This window comes from Chelon labrosus (assembly GCF_963514085.1).
Source record: "Chelon labrosus genome assembly, chromosome: 17".
Classification (NCBI taxonomy): Eukaryota; Metazoa; Chordata; class Actinopteri; order Mugiliformes; family Mugilidae; genus Chelon; species Chelon labrosus.
In genome coordinates this window covers 7,971,444-7,989,258 of record NC_140350.1, presented here as the reverse complement: position 1 = coordinate 7,989,258, position 17,815 = coordinate 7,971,444, and the positions used below count along the sequence as shown (strand labels likewise).

General features: G+C 42.3%; 1 protein-coding gene across 2 annotated transcripts in view; it reads right to left on the bottom strand.

Annotated features, from left to right (window-relative positions):
- The window catches only part of med13a (mediator complex subunit 13a), a 68,025-nt gene that overhangs the window by 33,593 nt on the left and 16,617 nt on the right, over positions 1-17,815 (bottom strand). For both annotated transcript variants that reach the window (XM_084564887.1, XM_084564888.1), the window contains one exon: positions 14,862-15,030. In XM_084564887.1, the coding sequence (XP_084421013.1) occupies positions 14,862-15,030 (169 nt within the window). The remainder of the gene's footprint in view (positions 1-14,861; positions 15,031-17,815) is intronic.

The following is a 17,815-nucleotide window of genomic DNA, read 5'->3' as shown; positions in this document are numbered from 1 at the left end:
GTGCGCCGAGCATTTAAGTATCTTCTCGTTTTCAGCTGACGCGGGCGACCTTTTCTGCAGTTAAAATGACAGATAGGAGGTCGGTCATATCAGCTACAGCTAATTATTATAAATTCAATAGTAACTTGATAAGAGTCCAAAATTAAACTTGGCTGGGACACCTGCAAAGTGTGACCCGAGGGGCCACCGCTTCATGGCTGATCTGGGCGGTTTATTGGTGTAATCAGTCTTTAAAAGAGGTGAGAAAAAGCACAGCAGAATGGAGGTCACAGTTAAAAGATGGTGTCTGTACTACAACACCACAAACACTCATATATCAAGCTGATGGTTTCGCTGATGGCTACAGCAAACTCAAGTCTAATTTTGTCAATAGCTTAAAAAGACACTTGAAGAAATAATGCTGTGCTGTTCGTTTCACACGGTCCTTGTTTGATTCAATTCAGCATCGACGCATTTAGAGATGTTTCAGTTTCAAAAGAGTTTTACTTAGTGATGAAAGAGATTTTTATAAAAACTAATGTCTGGTTACAGACTATTGTGGTATAGCCACAATATTTTATCTGTAATTGGCACATCTTGTATTTGGCTTTGCTCTTCTCTGTTGTCATACTTTTTAAATCTCAGAGTTGGAGCTTCTGTCATGTTTTGGATCTCTGTCACATGCAAACTAATCTCGCTGTAAACCCAGACTTGCAAGCCCGCAGAGAGATTTCCAACCGGGAAAAGGCATATATTTAAAGAAAAGGCTGTCCAAAGATTTTATGAATTGATATCAGATCTTTCAAATTAAGATCAATTAGCACAGAAAAAATCAAAATTAAGATAAGAACTGAACAATGACTCAAACTTAAGTCTGGTCTTTACTCATACCCTTAATTGAAGTGCAGTCACATTCACAAAACCCATTAGCTAAGCAAATATTTGGGTGTTGTTTCTGTCAAGATGACCGTATCCTGTCATGACTGACTGCCCAATGGGAGAAATGGGATACAATATAAAACGCTAGTCAAAAACTATGAAATTCAGCATTGCCAGTGGTGGCCTGAAGAGAAGTAGAGGGATAAATGCAAACAGAGGAGGAAAACACTGGTCTGCAGCCAGGTGAGGTTGTGAAAAGACATCTGGGGAATTAGGCCACATGCTGGCACAGGGAGCAAAGACACCTTTGTTTGGGAGGTGTGTAACGACTGCTCAGGTGCTCAAGTAGTAAATTACACTATGTTCCTTTGACCGAGGTTTGTGTGTGTATGTGTGCGATGTGTAATACGCCGTCTGGTCTTGAGGCATGACATAAAACCAAACCACCTGCAGCATGTGTGAGAAAAAGCAACTAGAGCTATTAAGTTGTGGGTGGAATGGTCGGCAGACGTAAGACCTTCTCATGTGGACGGCCCGTCAGTGGAAACAGTGAGCCTCTATTCTCATTTTTTTTTCTTTTTCTAACAAATGAACGAGTCGACAAGCCTGTACTGATGACAAATAGGCCACTTTGCTAATACTGCAGCGTATTTATGAACATGGGAGGAAAACAAGGCTGGAGAATGACAGGGGGAGGGAAGGGAAGGCAAGTGAGGGACCACAGAGAGACAAAATGTGCCGGAGTATTCTGCAGACATCAACAGAAATACGGTGTACCATTCTCCTCTCACGTGCAAAGAAAACCTGACACTACACATTCACACACATCTGGGTTTGCAGGGCACTTGTAAGCTTGAGGTAGAGGGCTGCCATCTGTGGCTCAGCAGGCAGAAGTACAACCCAAGCTCATGAACACACACACACACACACACACACACACACACACACACACACATACACGGTATCATCCCTGATTTAAATCGGTTTCTTCTCGAATGTGATTGTACAGATTGCTTTGTGGGTGTCAGCGGAGAGGTTAAGAAGATTACTGCATGTGCCAGCTGTTTAAAATTTAAACATTCTCATGGAAAATGATAACATCACTACTCAGTAGTGATTAGACTTTGTCAGCTTGTATAAACTGGAGTTGCAGTCATAAAAATGACAACAATAATCCTGCAGGTCATCCGTATGAAATGCTGTCACTTCCATAGACTCTTAAACTTAAGAGCGAGAGAGGGGATCGGTTCAAATCTCAACAGGTGCTCGACCAGCTCTTGGCCAAGTAAGCAACATCGACGACAACAACAACAACAACGACAGGAGCACATGACACATTTTCTCACCCTGCCTCACTCCCCGACACACACAAAGGGAACAGGATTTAGTAAAGCGTGCACTGTGACAAAGCGCAACACAAGCCTATTGGATCTGTCAGCTTGCCTGTGTGTTCGCCGACCTGTCCGCACATGCGACATACACAAACACACAGCATCATCGTGCCAGATTCAATTCTTCTGCAAACATCCGCGGACTGCTGGTGTTACGCACACACACACACACACACCACAGCATGTGGGACGCGCTGGCAAACTGGTAGCTGGTAGCAAGCTGGTAAGCGTGGTGGGAATGTGTGTGGTGGCTGAGATGAGGTGAGCAGGTCAAGTGTATGTATTTGGACAATCAGCAGATGATTAGCTTGGTTTAGCTTGAAGACTAGAAACTGGGGAAGCAGTAAAATCCACCCACCAAAATCTCTAAAGGCCACTAATTCACAAATTGAATTTTATGTAAAACCAACGGTTTTATAGAGCGTTATGTGCCACTGTTTACACAGCACGGCGCTGTGTCTCTTAAGTAACCCAGACATTTCTGTTAGAGTCCCCCTTTGCCTTAACTCCAAACTGAATCACGACTTCATTAGGATTTTTATTTGAAAACTTTGTACTTTGCCTGAGGGGTCTCTAGGAATTCCCTGAGGGACGCCTTGGGGGCCCTTACCCACAGCACATTGTGTCTGTTATAGTGTGTTGAACCTGCCTCAAGACTGAGGATCTCAGGGATTTTAGAATGTCATCTCCCCTGCAGCGAGATACTGCTTGCACTTCAAAAAAAAGTCCAAAACCCAAGGCCAGAGACTGCATGCCTGAAATTAAAACACCACCTGTCAGCAGCGCACTCTGAAAGAGCTAAAGACGTCTCATCATGTTGCTAAATTATTAAGAGGAATTCAAAACATAATTTCAAGAATAGAGTCTAGAGTAAATCTAGTTTTCAAAACTATTTAATCCTTGTCAGAATATTATGTTTATTAACTACATTAGTGGGATCTCGCTTCACGTTTTAAGTGCCTCTCTGTGTCTATTATGTAGAGAAGGAGTATTACAGAGAACCGGTTGCCGCTGTAGCCTGAAAAACAGCCACACGATCATTTAATCATCTTTTTTTCTCCGTCTCCACCTTTCCTCCCACTTCTCTCTCCTCCGCTCTTCATCTATTAAAGTGGCAAATGGCTTGGGCTGCTCTCTGATCTGCTCTCTCCTTCCCCTCTCCCTCACACACGGCGCACGCTCGCTAGCACGCAGCTCTGATTGTCCGGAGAGGCTGTCCCCGCTCCACCTTCTCAGATGCAAATGGCCAGTGGCCTTTGGCCGGGCAGGGAGACAATAAGATAATCCGGTGAGGATTAGAAGCGGAGCAACATACAAAGGAAGGCAGGTGGGCACATTTGCCTTCAGCTGGCATGCCATGGAAATGAGGTGCCAAAGACCAGCGGCAAAGAGACCAGAGCGAGAGAGGGAGCCAAGTGGGACGGTCAGCCTCTACCTTTGTCTCATGAATAATATACTCGTAGCAAGCAAACAGGTGATCAGTGGAGACTAGTTAACCACACAATAGTTCAATTATGACATCTATTAATAAATAAGGCTTGTGTACATCAGAAAACCTCGTCTCTAAATCTCAATTATTTTTCATTATTGATCAATTTGTCAATTATGTTCCCATTTGATCAATTAGTTGCCCGTGACAATTCCTCAGAGTGCATGAGAATGACCTCAAATTGCTTGTTTTGTCTTCACAACACATCCAAATATTTTGTGCAAGTCAGTAATCAATTAATTGACTTACGTTCTATACTTACACAAATAATTTAATGCTCCCTCAAAACCATTATATTTTCCTGTCAGACAAATCAACATTGGACCGGAATGTTCCCTCTGAATAGAACAATTACTCTGGGAGCAACATCATCTCATTATCTTCCATGTTATCTGGACCCAGGCTTGCCAGCAGATGAATTTGTGGCTTGTTGTTACAGCAAACAGCAAACAGCAAAAAAAAAAAAAAAAAAGCAGTTGCCCATGTAAACCTACAGGGGACAGAGCATCCAAATTCATTCATTCACTGCCTGAGCTGCAATAGATTAATGCGCGTTGTATTTTTTATTTATTTTTTTCTCCCTCCACTGGATTATGGTGTCCCTGACACATTTTAATGCATTCGTGGCTTTTTTATTTTTTTTGCTGAGATTTATTTCATTTCTGATGCATTACTCGGTTCTGTTTCTTTAGATGAGCTCACAACACAAACATTTTCCCAAGCATGACATCATTTTTTTGGTTTGTTTGATGGCAAGCTGCTTTCTACACTAACGTCTAAAGCACTGCTACTGGTATTTAAGTCGCCTCTGTTAGTTTTATTAAGCTGCAAGATAAAAACAAATCCCACCAAGGCTGTAGGAGATGACAGAATTCTAATTAGCCATGAGCAACTAAATACTGCTGAGGACTCATGTGCTTTTCCTTTTAGTTGTGAGATAAATGCACAGACAGACAGAGAGAGAGAGAGAGTGAGGTTATATGAAACATGACCTAAGTCAAATCAAATGTCAATTGTAGGCCATGGAGCCTGAAGTGGGACAAACAGTTCGGGGTAATGATATGAAGTTAGAGACTTGAGAAAGGGGAGGGTGCTGTAGAGCTGTGACATTCCACTGATGACATAGGAGGCATTCCATAGTTATTTGGCTGGCGGCGCTCTAACAAGTGAGCTTCCGTTTAGCCAGCGTACCCTTCCTGAACACAACAACAAGTGTGCCTTGAACTGTGAGAGAAACTCATCCGTTTCTGGCTGTTTCGCTTCATTGTAAACAGCAGTCATGTGGGGCCTGCCTGGTATGTGGATATCTGCCATTTGTCACTGCTTGCCATTACAATCGGGCACATGTAAACATGTTTTGACTGGTCATGTGCTGCTGCAGCGACAGGGCACAGTTTCTGGCAACACATTAATAAAAGAATGGCTCTGGAATTGAGGCTTACAGTAATAAGACTCAGCAGGAACTTGAATAACTGCTCTGACAACAGAGACGTAAAAGAGGTTTGCTAAGAAATAGCGGTTAGTTATTAAAGCTTGTTCTTGGAAAGAAGAAGGAGGCTATTTTCCTAAATAACAGCGTTACAGACGTAGCGACAATTATCAGAAAAATACTTAACACTAAAAAAACAATTTCTCTTTCGATGAGAAACGTGCAATGTCTTAAGTATAAATAGAGCATTTTTATTAGCTGCATTTTGTGAAAAATAAAGACAAATAAGGGAAGCACGATGGACAAAAAAAATAAGGTGGTAAACAGCAGTGAATTGTAGGACACATTTCCAGGGTGATATAATCTTCCCTACCGTCTAGCCACCTGACCACTGGGAAACAACAGCACTGTCTGCTGCCAAAATAACACAAAAACACACACGGCCCAGAGAGACACAACAGCTCTAGCTTTAGTGCACGATTTACACAGGAGACCAAGTACCGGAGAAAACACTCAAGTAAAACTCTTAAGGCCAGCACTTTCACACATGCAGAGCTCTATTACTTTGAATTGATTTCCCTCCGCCACAAATGGAGAAGGGGGCTGAGACTCTTTATGTGTGTCAGATTAAACTTGAAAGAGAAATGGAAAGAGACGGAACGACAAGTCCATAAAACCGGGAGAAATCCAACCCTCTGCGAGTGTATCATAACCACACACGGATACAGCCGGAGTCGAACTAAAGATAATACTGACATAACCCTGACAGGAAGACAGGTTCCAGCTCCCAGCTCCCTCCTTCTGTATTACACACACACACACACACACACACACACACACACACACACACACACACAAGGACAAACACGCACACACACCAGGGTTCCTCTAATACACCTGTCCTCAGTTAAAAAGTCACGATCTCAGTCTGAGCCTTTGCTCTTCGGGAAAAAAATGATTTCCAGTAATTATTATGCTCATTACCACCTTCGCATATCACTTCATATGTGGTCCTACTTGTGAAAGAGGCACTTAGTATATCACTGCAATGTCATACACATTTAATTGTTAAAATATGCACCACCACCTACCAGACTCACTAACAATTAACTGTGAAACATAAGAGTAAACCTGTCTGTTAAAAACTGAATCTGCTTTGGAGGTATATTAGAATAAAATAGTTTTACGCCAGTTTAAAATCCTGTTGAGTCACTGGGTCATCATAACACAAGTAATTCGAGTTGTGCCAGTATAATAATGAAGACTCATTACTCAGAGCCGTGGGCAATTAGTCAGCCTTATCCTGGATTAAAGCTGGGCTTCTCCAGTTAACCCAGAAATGCAAGGCCTACTTCTGCCCTTTTTCTTTTAACTAACTGAACTGTTTATCTAAATCATGTTAAACTGCGCTTTAAAATTGTCACTACCAGCTGCGACACATTCTGCACAGAAAAAGTAACTAAATGTCATGACCAAATTTGTGGGTGTTTCTAACTGTGTCCGGGGGAAACGAGGAAAGGTTAGCCGGGCGACATAATCTCTTTGTCTTGCTGAACAAATTAATTAACTTGCAATGAATGTCTGAATAAATATCAGGGGCCTGTGAACTCTGTGGAGTGAAATTAGACTTTCGGCATCAGGTTAATAGCGCACAGTGCATGTACCATCCAAATGGTTTGGGCCCGTTGTGTTTGATTTATCTATCAAGTAATAACATCAGTCACATATTCATTCAGCAGAACGATTCCAAATATGCAGCCAGAGTCACGAAAACTATCCTCAGCAAAACAGTCCTGCAACAGATGGTGTGTCCCCGACAAAGCCCCGATCTCAGCATCATTGAGACAGTCTGGGATCACATGGAGAGACAGAAGACACTGAGACAGACCAAATGGAAGAACTTGCCTCAGTTCTTCTGTGTTCTTCAAAGATGCTTGGAACAACCTACTTGCAAAGGACACTGTCATGTGGAAACAGCTCATGGTTTAGGTCTGGGAAAGAGATACTCTCTTAGAGCTTAGAACTTTCCTTTTAAATAAAGCCTTTAGACAGGAAAGACTCTGGCGATACTGATCTATCCCTTAGTTAAGGCTGTGACATACTCCATGAGAACAAAATTACGTCATTTTGTTCTCGCAGCCCTTGTTTGGGAGTTCTTGCTGCTTGTTCTCAACCTGTCAACCGGGTGGAACTTTTTTCTGTGTCTGGTTACTGTTCTGCGATTGGCCAGAAATTGGAAGTGGGCGTGGCTAATGCAGATAAGCGGAAAAGCTAGCGGCCACTCTGTGAGCTCCCAGATGCTAATATTCGCAGTGTGACCACTAATCTCTCCTGGGAAGAGATCGGCATACAGTGTGTGGGTGCATGCTCGATAAATAATAATAATAAATAATAACAGTTTGCCACTTGGCCAAAACGAACTTTTCTTCTTGTTCTCGCAGCCCGAAGCGAGAACAAATTTCTTACTTCTCGTGGAGTATGTAACAAGCTTTATCCTGCTATAGGCCTAGACTGCTGGGGGCCTTCTCTTTGTTTTTGATGCTATGTAAATAGAATTAAATTGGAAAAACTGCACACAAGTGTATCAAGGCAAACGCTCACTCCAGGTATTAATTTAACTTTTTGTTTATTACTGCACTTACTGTGAAATTAACATATAAAGACTGCAAGGCATTGCTAATTTTAGTGCCTAAATAGAAGTTTACATTAATATTCATATGGTCTAAATAGACTAGAACTATACATGCCTCATTTTGAGTCCTCAAATTAAGTAAGTTTTACGTCAAACTGAGAGATTAGACTCACAGTATACACCACGTATGCATTTCGACAGTATTTGCTGGCAGTGTTATCTCCAGTAGGTAAGACTGTGTAAACGTTCTCTGAGTAAACCAGCTACATACTGGATACTGGACTCGGTACAATGGCAAAAATAAGCCATTCTTTAAGCTCTGTGCATGGCAGTGGAAGTTTTTTCTTGTTGGTCTGTTACATATCATACAAATAGTGTTGGATATCATGCAGTAGTGAAGCCAACCGTTCTTGACGCCTTTTCAGAGAAGATAACATCTTCCTCTATTGTCTTGATCGGTTTAGGAAAAACTGGGCATACAATTAATTTAAGAGTTAAAAATTGGTGACTGGTGTTTGAAAGAACAAAGTTCTGCATTTCTAGAATTATTTCTGATGGAAGAATCCCAATCCACATGTATAAATGCTGAAAGTCATATAAAAAAAATGATTGTTTAATTTTAACAGAAACCAACATTTGCTTAACCACATTATTTGCAATAAAAGGCAGGCTTTTATTTTCAAGGTTTCTTCGAACAGTAGTCAACAACCATAAGGTGAAACCATAAATGGAATTTGCTTCAAATGTATCCATCTGTCTGAACCCTCGGATTAAAGACAGTACCACAGGAATAACAGTTATTTAGAAAGGGACAGACAGTTTGGGAGGGGTAGACGGGGAGAGAGTGACGCCTGACGGATTAACTATGACGACTTCCTCAGACCTTCTCTTGGTAGTCTGTAGTCTGTCACAGACCCTGGTCACATGGGAACATTGGAGGAATGTGAGGAATGCTGCGGCTGAGGAGGCGGGAGGGTGAGAAGAACAAGGGAGCCGAGACGCAGCAGAGGAAATTTAAGGGCACAGGATTCCCTCAGTGAATGAAGGAATTTGTCCTGCTACGACACATAAAGAGACAATGATGCTTCTTAACCGTAGTAATAGGGGATACATTTTTGCTCTCTCAGGGCCCCTGGCTGGTCTTAGAGGAAATGAGGACGGCATTCAGGAGCTGAAATTAGTAAATTATCTTCCAACAAAGTATCGGGTGGTTTCTCGTTTCCTCACACTGGCTGAAATATTCTAAATGTTCTGCTCACAGCACCATGTCATGAGACGTGTTAATCAAAGTCACATTAGCTTTGTTAGTCTCATTCAGTTGGAAACAATATACCTTATTCACCCATATGATAAAAAGCCGTGATCCATTTCAGTAAACAGTGATATATCATCAATATCTTGATGTATAAATACTGTATTAACCAATGCAGCCAACTCAGATAAGGTGGTCTGTCTTCCAGCTGACAATTACAATGTGGGTATGCCATTAAAATTAGCAGGTAGCTAAAAATTGTACGATGTCTCTAAGATCGGTGGTGCAAAAGACTTTAAACGGTAACCCTAAATTGAGGTATAACTGTGCAGCAATTAAGCAAATGAACCGTACCAATGAAAAATATTGGTAGTTTCCTTTAAGAGCCATATTTATCTTCTGGACAGGATCTCTCCGGCAACATGATATATCCAGAGCGCCGGGTCACATGGTCCCACAGCCCAGTCTCCCTGGAGTTCCTGTTGCTAGAGAGACTGATGAAGTATAGGCTAGACCAGAGGGTAGGGGGTCGAGTGTTAGGAGCAGGGTATTTAGGAGAGGTGCTCAGTTGTCCTGCGTGTCTATATCAGTGCGACTGCTCTGTATGGCCATTACATGTTATTCAGGCAGCTTTTCTTGCGTTTCAACTCTCCGGCTGCCCTCGATGTGGACTGGCTTGTGCGGCGATTGTTGGCGAGCATGTTTGTGTCCGCATCTCCCTGTATGTTTGTGTTGTGCTGCGAGCAGGGAGGGGATAAATTTAGCACTTTAGCCCCAGACTGGAGGCAGTGGCCCTTTATCCTGCACTGTCCTACTTAACAGAGTGCTGCTCTCTGCTTCCGCCTGCCACAGCGCACCAGGACTCACACATTCACCTCCCAACATTGGACCAAAACAATAGAGGAAGAATGTGCTCACCCACATAGCCCACAGTCATGCAGGAAAGCGGAGACAGTTCCAAGTGTTGATGCGGCCGTATTTTGTTTCTGTATTACTGTGTTTAGCATTCCTTCATTATCATTCCCTCTTGTAACATAAGCTGCTGCAGACTGGCCTCTTTCCATAACAGCTTGATTTGTTAATGATGCTTCCAGTCCAACAACAACTACTAAGTGCAGAACAGAATACAAACATATTTAAATTCAGAAGAGTAGTAATCTAACACTCTGATTGCAGAGCAGTTGGAATACATTGTAGATATTGTAAACGCTGCTTTAAATACAGAGTGCATGCTAAGCAGATAAAAAAAAAGTGATATCCCTTTTGTCCTGATCAAATTGAAACATCAAAGCAGGCTGGCTTTAACGTGGCTCCGAATTTCTGTAACGCAGCCAATTAGGAGCCAGTCAACGAGTTAGTCTGCCTTAAGCTGACCAATAGAACGCGAGCATCCCGCTTCACCTTGGAAACACACGATCCCAGGGTGCATTTCCCTGCTGCCATGACAACCAAGAGGAGCTCTCCCCTGCTCGTTCCCTCGCTCGCTCCCTCCCTCCCTCCCTTGTGTTCTCTCCCGCTCTTTCTCTGTGTTTCCTAAAGCCAGTCTACCTAGCAGTAGAAGGTTCACAGAAACAACCAGGCTGCACAACTAGCAGCCGCCTGTACTCCAGACAAAGGGAATTACTGTCAGCTGTGTCAACACATACTGCTGCAGCTGCAGCTCCTGTCAAAAACAAAAAGGCTTTAACCAATCAATGGTGAATCCATTTAATTAAGAAAACCCACTGAAACTGTCCATTTGCCTAATATTACATTTTAAAGTCAATCTGGGAATATTTAATTTTCTTACGAACTCATAGAAATTAGGGATGACAAGACGAGCAACTTCTTTTTACCTTATCTTTACTGTTTTCAGATCCTTTAGCTTTTTGCTGTGTACTGCTGACCACACACATCACAGGCTAAAATGAGAAGCAGTGAAGGAAAGGGGCGGAGAGATGATGTAAGCATTACACCACAGGCTGAGGTTTGGGGTTGAGGTTATGAGCACTGTCAGCTGGCTACAGCTTCCACCAACTGCAGACTTTGGAAGCTGCACAGGAGTTGTGTGATGACATGACTGGCAGGGTCTCCCGTGTTTGCCTATCTGCAGACTGGATTTGATCTGAACACCCGATAAGATCTTTCATTATTTACTACTCCTAGCTGTTTGTGGGGAAATGTTTCTGAGAGCTTGGACGGATGACTGACAATGAGAAGTGTGCAACAATGGTGCATACACGTACATTCCTGCTGCAAGGATCACATCAACAGAAATGGAATCATCAAATTTGGTTTTAGCTAACGAAGACTTTCATAACTAACCTACAAACATTTTTATTGATCAACTGTTTATGATACGTCTTCAGAAAATACACAGTTTTGCACAGCCAAAATTATTTCATCAATTGTGTTTTGTCCAAGCAACCTTCAATGTTCAGCCAAGAACAGGAAACAAATGCCTCAAGTTATCTAAAAAAAACTTTAGACTTCTTTTGTGGCATTTCGTGGGAAAAACAATTCACTGTTCAATCACAAAATAATCTGCAGATGAATGAATCATGAAGATAATTCCTAGTTGAAGCTGTATATTGACATGCAGTTTTGCTGACAGTGCAAGTCAGATGCTGTGATTTTCGACCAGCACAAACTACTTCCTTCATCTAATAATTTAATGATGAATGTCATCCTGAACACAGTGCAGTATTCCCCAAATGAAACGTATGTCTTCCTATGATCCGAAAGTTTCCAATAGAAACAATTTCTTTATACAAATACATTTTCTGAGACTTCAGGAGTCACATTCAAAGAGACATATGCGTTTAGATATTTCTGCATTTCTTTGCTGCAAGTCCTGTTGCGGTTTAAAAGAGAAGCCGTACTAAACAGTGCCTGACCTACTTGTCAATGAAAGGTGAACAGGGCATTTAGACAAGACAGATGAGCAGAGGTGTTGGCAAACAACGTTAAGTAATCAGTTTAGCGTCTGTTTCAGGACTTAAGGGGGGCAGGAAAAGTATCCAGGAATGGCGGACGTAAAACAATGCTTTTCCCAGGACAATAACAGCGGGAATTCCCTGGAACTTTTCAGTCCAATTTCCTGTGGAATCAGCTCGTCTCAGAGAATGATGCAAGATTTGAGGACTGATAAAAAGCATTGCCATGCCACCAATGAGGATGAAGTCTCTCTAGGGGCGAACGCTCGGTTCCCTGCAGCAGAAGTGGTAGGACAAACTTGAACATCTCCATGGAGACAAGATGCAAAGAATAAAAGAGTTGGACTGCTCTCTGTGCTCAGCAATACTTTGTCCCACAGAAATAACTACTAGTATTATGTGAGCCCTTTAATAATTTCTAGAAACTTTCATACATCAATAGCTCAGGATATGTTTCAGCATCAGACCAGCTGGTCTGGACACAGTAGCGACATCAAAGAAACACAATAAGGGGTGTAGTGAGTTTCCGTCACAGTTTTGTAGTACTTTGTTAAAATCCCAGAGTGGCTGGGGCACAGAGGATCACACCAAAGGAGAGAGGAAAAACATCCTTGACGACAACAACTGAGATTCAGGGTGGCTGCACCACTATTTATAACCTGCCCAAGCTGCTCTGTGACAGCAGAGGGGGATGGAGGGAAGGAGGGAGGGAGAGAAAGGAGAGCGAGGGAGGAGAGAGAGAAGCAGACACACAGACAGAGGGTGGCCTGTGAATTCCAGAGCAGAGGAAAAGACCATTGTTTTTTTTTCCCTTGACTGGGGCCCTCTGTGATCACTGTACTGGGTAAAGAGGCAACAGAGCTAAAAACAAGACATGTGCTTAAGAGACAAGTGGCTTGATCTTCAGTATTGTTTTGTCTGCTCAACTGTCTATAATTATACCATTAAAATCTATCACACTTGTCCTGTTGTCCTGTAGAGATGCCAGTCATTGTGCAGGGTCGTAAAAAGTCTGCATCAAAGCTGGCAACCTGGTCTGCTACCCCACACTATGGCAATGATAGAGACAAGCTGATAGAAACAGCAGACAGAGTCTTGGTCATTTCTGACTTGGACAGTGCAACTGGTCTGCAAACAAACAAAAGCACGTGTCTGTGCATGTACAAGATTATGTTGCACCGTGGCCCCCGCCCCCTCCCCGCCTGTGAACACCTGACTGGAAAATCTGGCAGCGACACCAAAACAATTCCAAAAACAATAACACGCCGACACGTGCACACGCAAACCAGAGCAAGCGGTTGAGTGAATAAACCTGTTTGATTCTAGAGCTTTGTTTCACAAACGGTGTTCTCATCTAACGCTGCCCTGCAACTGTTACACCAACACTAGCTTCTAAATCTGTGAGACCTCATATTACAATTGCACTTCTCAAAACTGAAATCTAAAAAGATTTGTGTCCCCTCGGACAATAGCTGAGTTGGTGCAGACGCATTGGCACAGCGTGGACGCTTTCTCCTCAATACCCACGTCTTCATCTGTTATCAATAAGCCCAGACACCGACGGCACCGACAGAAATCCAGCTCAGCAGATAGCAACGAGGAGCTGGAGGATGCCTCAGCTGCGCGCGCACACGCGCACACACGCGCACACACACACACACACACACACACACACTTGGAGTAAGAGGAGATAGGAGACAGACAGTACTGGCACAACGGCACCTCTTTTGGTCTTTTTTAAACACGCTCATATCATAAATTTTGTGTAGAATACAAGTGCCAGCTTACCAAAGTCCCAGTCCAGGCTTATTTGAAACATAAATCATATTATATAAAGCCAGATTAATTTACCGTGCTTTTTTTGCCATGTTTACAGGAGCATATCAAAGGTGTCCATTAGTACTCCATTAAATGCAACGCAAACTGCAAGCAAGTGACCCACCATTAAACTGCACACAACATAAATGAACAGCAGCCAGTAGTTTGAACTAAATTAATAATGCAACAACATGCAAACACGTCGACAGAATTTGGATTCATTTTGCACATATTTCAACAACATTTTTGCAGGTGACCCTCCTGCTAAACTACATTTAGAGTATCAGCATTCAGTTGTGCCTGAGAAACCCAGTTAAGCACGATAAGAACCAGCCAATGCAATGTTGCAAATGTAGACATAACTTTGAGATATAGATATCTGTTGAGAATAGAACACATTTACAACACCTGTTCTTTTATTATTGTATTCAAGGGTATATTAAATTTTTCCCTTGAAGGATTTACTGCAGCTTATGTTAATACTCATTCTGCAAAACAAACGCCTCGTATAAAAGGTAAGTGCTCTACCTACAGTAAACAGTATCCGTCTCTTTTATAGGTAAATGAAAGTACGTTAGCTGAAGTATTAAGAAAGGTTTTAACCAGCCTACTGCACTCCAGCTATTTAAGATGCAAATCATTGATTATGATCAGAAAGCAGAAGGTCAGGTTTATTGGGATGTACCTGATTTCCATTGTTAACTATTAGCTATTTGCCTAGGTTTAACATGCACTGGGCATAAAAAAGAGCAAACACAAAGTTAGCTGTCAAGGTATGCTACCAAACAAGAAATCTAGAGAGTTCAGTTGCTACAGCAGTCCTGAAGTGAAAGGGCTGGTTAAATACATACTGAATTACACATAAGACTGCAACCCTGTGTGTCTCTTGTTGCATTGTTGAGCGCTCCAAGCCCACATCGCTAACCAACAACAAGAGACATAGGTTAGCTAAAATAGCAATGACAAGATACAGCCCAGAAAATTCCTATATTCCAGCGCATTTACATGTGCAGACACCTGCCAAAAAGAAGAGACAACATAGACACGAGTGTAACAGAACAAATGGTGCCAGCGTACCTCTTGTTGATGGGCTTCTCATCCTTCTCGTAGGGCTTGACAAACCACTTGCCAATGCGAACGAAGCTGCGATTCATGAGGCAGCGCTCCAGCAAGTTGTGGATGGCTTTAAACAGCAGAGTGCGACACTCGTAGGAAAGGCCATTCTCCCACAGCCCGTCGTCCTCGGCTGCAAAACAAAATAAAAAACAGAAAAGAAAGACATAAGAGGACGGGAGGAGTGGGAAAGCTTTTGAGAGTTTTCGTGCCGTTTTCATAAACGAGTGAGAACACTCCAGGGCGAATAAAGTCAATCTTGACAGCACAAAAACTCCATTTACAATTGCAGCGAGGATGGCGCATGTTGCTGCTGTGGGTAGTGGGAGCACAGCGTAGAGCAGCTCTTGCACTTGATCAGATGGCACAGTCACCAAAAGGGATATTCATGGATGTGTACACGATGACATATGGGAGTACCAACTGTCACACTTAACATATCGTCACATAATACTGTATCCCCCAATACCAAGCTCTCAGTCAGACATTGTTTATCACTCAGCACTACACTGTTTAAGTTACAAAGTGAGTCATAAAAAGGCATCACTGGTAAGAATACTGAATATATTTACACTAAATATACATATACTTCAGATGAACTGAACATGAATACATTGTGTATGGGGATATTATTGACTGAAGCAGTGAATTAATTCATTCCTATAGACATTATGGAACACCCTGCAATTCCAGCCTGACAAACTGTCTAATAAACACAGATGTAGCCGTGGGCAGCTCCATCAACAAATCAAACCCACAGATCTCTTTGGCATTCAAGACTAATCACGGAGGCAGAATTTGAACGCTACTCTCGTGCAAACTGAAGAGCGTGATGCTCTGGACACCTGGATGCAGACATATCACATTTCCTGGAATGCAAAACAGTTAACTCTTAAGAGACATTAGAAAAAAGGCGGCAAACTGGCCATGTAAATGCAGACAAGTGTGTGCTCACTGAGACAGAGAGAGAGGTTAAGTAGAAACCTTCTGCTGCCTGGTGAGGTTTCAGATGTTCCTTTGCACCTTCTAGTTTTCATACTGGGGGCTTTAGGAGTGGAAGAGTGCAGAAAATTCACAGCTCAACAGTACTGCACAGTACAGTTTTGATTTCGGTACGGAGGGGAAAACCGAGATTTAAATTGATCAGCAAGTAATGTAATAAACTAAAGGCAAAAGAAGTGTGGTACAAATATAGATTATATTGTTGCTCTGACACTTTGAGTGTCATCTATGACCACAACGAGAATGATAACATATCTGCTGTGATAAACACTTCCATGTGTCATGTCTCCGTCTGTGTACCTTGGTCAGTTTTAGCCTTGATCCACTAAAAGACATACTGGGGTGATGCTGTAGCTAATGAAATGAGATAACATGTTTGATGTAGCCATTTCCAGGAACAGAGACACTGATAGACTGGAAAAATATGATGCTTTTAAACAGGCAGACACAGAGCTGACAAGACTAGCTAACATAGAGCAATCACCACACTGCAAAAACTCAGATATAACTCGCACTTCTGAATGCCTTTTCTACACCTGCTTGGAGTTAGACTGTAATTGGACTGTGTTAGATTCACAGGACTATAATTATCTGGTTCATAGGGCGTGACCGAACTGCACCTAACCGCTCAGGATGAAGAAATGTACCGTTAGAGCGATATCAGAGTTGCTTTCTGAATCACATTCTGCACTGGCCTGAATGCTGGTCTAATCTCATTAACAGCCACTGCTCACATCTTACAGCACTTAAGCTCCTTTCAGTCAAGTCTGCAGCAAACATCTCCCCGAGTGTGCTGTCTCTGCATGAGCACAGATGAAATAAATACCGAGTGTGACCCACCCTTCGAGTCAGCCTGCTGTGTGCCAGGGCCGCACAAGCCAGCCCAGAAGCGAGTTAATCAAAAGTTTATTGAGTTATTAAGTGAATTTTTGGCTTGCTATTGTAATGCGAAGGTAGGTAACAATACTTTAAATACAGAGGAATCCAAGGCTATCAACACAGGGAATTACACTGGTTTCCTTCTTTGAATAAGCAAGGAACTAAAGGCTCTGTGCCATCTTGGCAGGTACACAAAGCTTATTAAGGATGATTCTTTTTATGCTTTTCCTGAGTTTAAGCAAACAGCCAGCTATGTTGCAACGGTGCAATTATAAATATTATGAACAAAATGTGGCAATTTCAAAAAGCAAACATGTATCCCCGACCCCATCAAATCTAAATGCCACAGCTCTACCAGACCCTGCAACTTCAGCTGGCCTTTAAACCATTACTTCCCACCAAAGGAAAACAACCGCAGGCTAGCGGCCAAGTGAAAGCAGGCTACGTGCTCGACGATTTTGAGAGAAACAAACTAATTCATCAGGTGCACACATATCTTGAGGGATCAGGAACACAGAAAAGCAGGGCAAAGGCAGGAAAAAGGAAGGAAAAGGGCAATTTCCCATTAAAAATTAACAGCAACTGCGGAATAAAAATAAATCAACAACAGCATGAAGACACTTAACTTTCTAGAAAATGTGAATCTGAGTGCAGCATGCGTGGAATCAAGAGCTTGTTGTGTATTTTTTATTTTTTATTTTTTTTAAACCATGCCTGCTTTGAGTGATTTAACAGCTGGCCCGGCCGTCCTGAGAGACATGGCAGGCAAGAGGGCAAAAAGTCAACAAGAAAAGAAAGTCGGCCCGCTGCGGCACTGGTGACAGATTAAGAGAAGAGATCGGGAGAGAGAAAAAAACAAAACAAATTAGGATCTAGGGCAAACTCTAAAACAGAAGAGACACATCCATGTGACTGATATTGTTAGCGTGGTGTAGTCAGACTCTCATCAGAATATAAATCTGGTAACATTTGGATGTAATTACGGAGGATGTTTTAACTGATACAGAGAAAAAAAATATATATATCTGCACGCAATT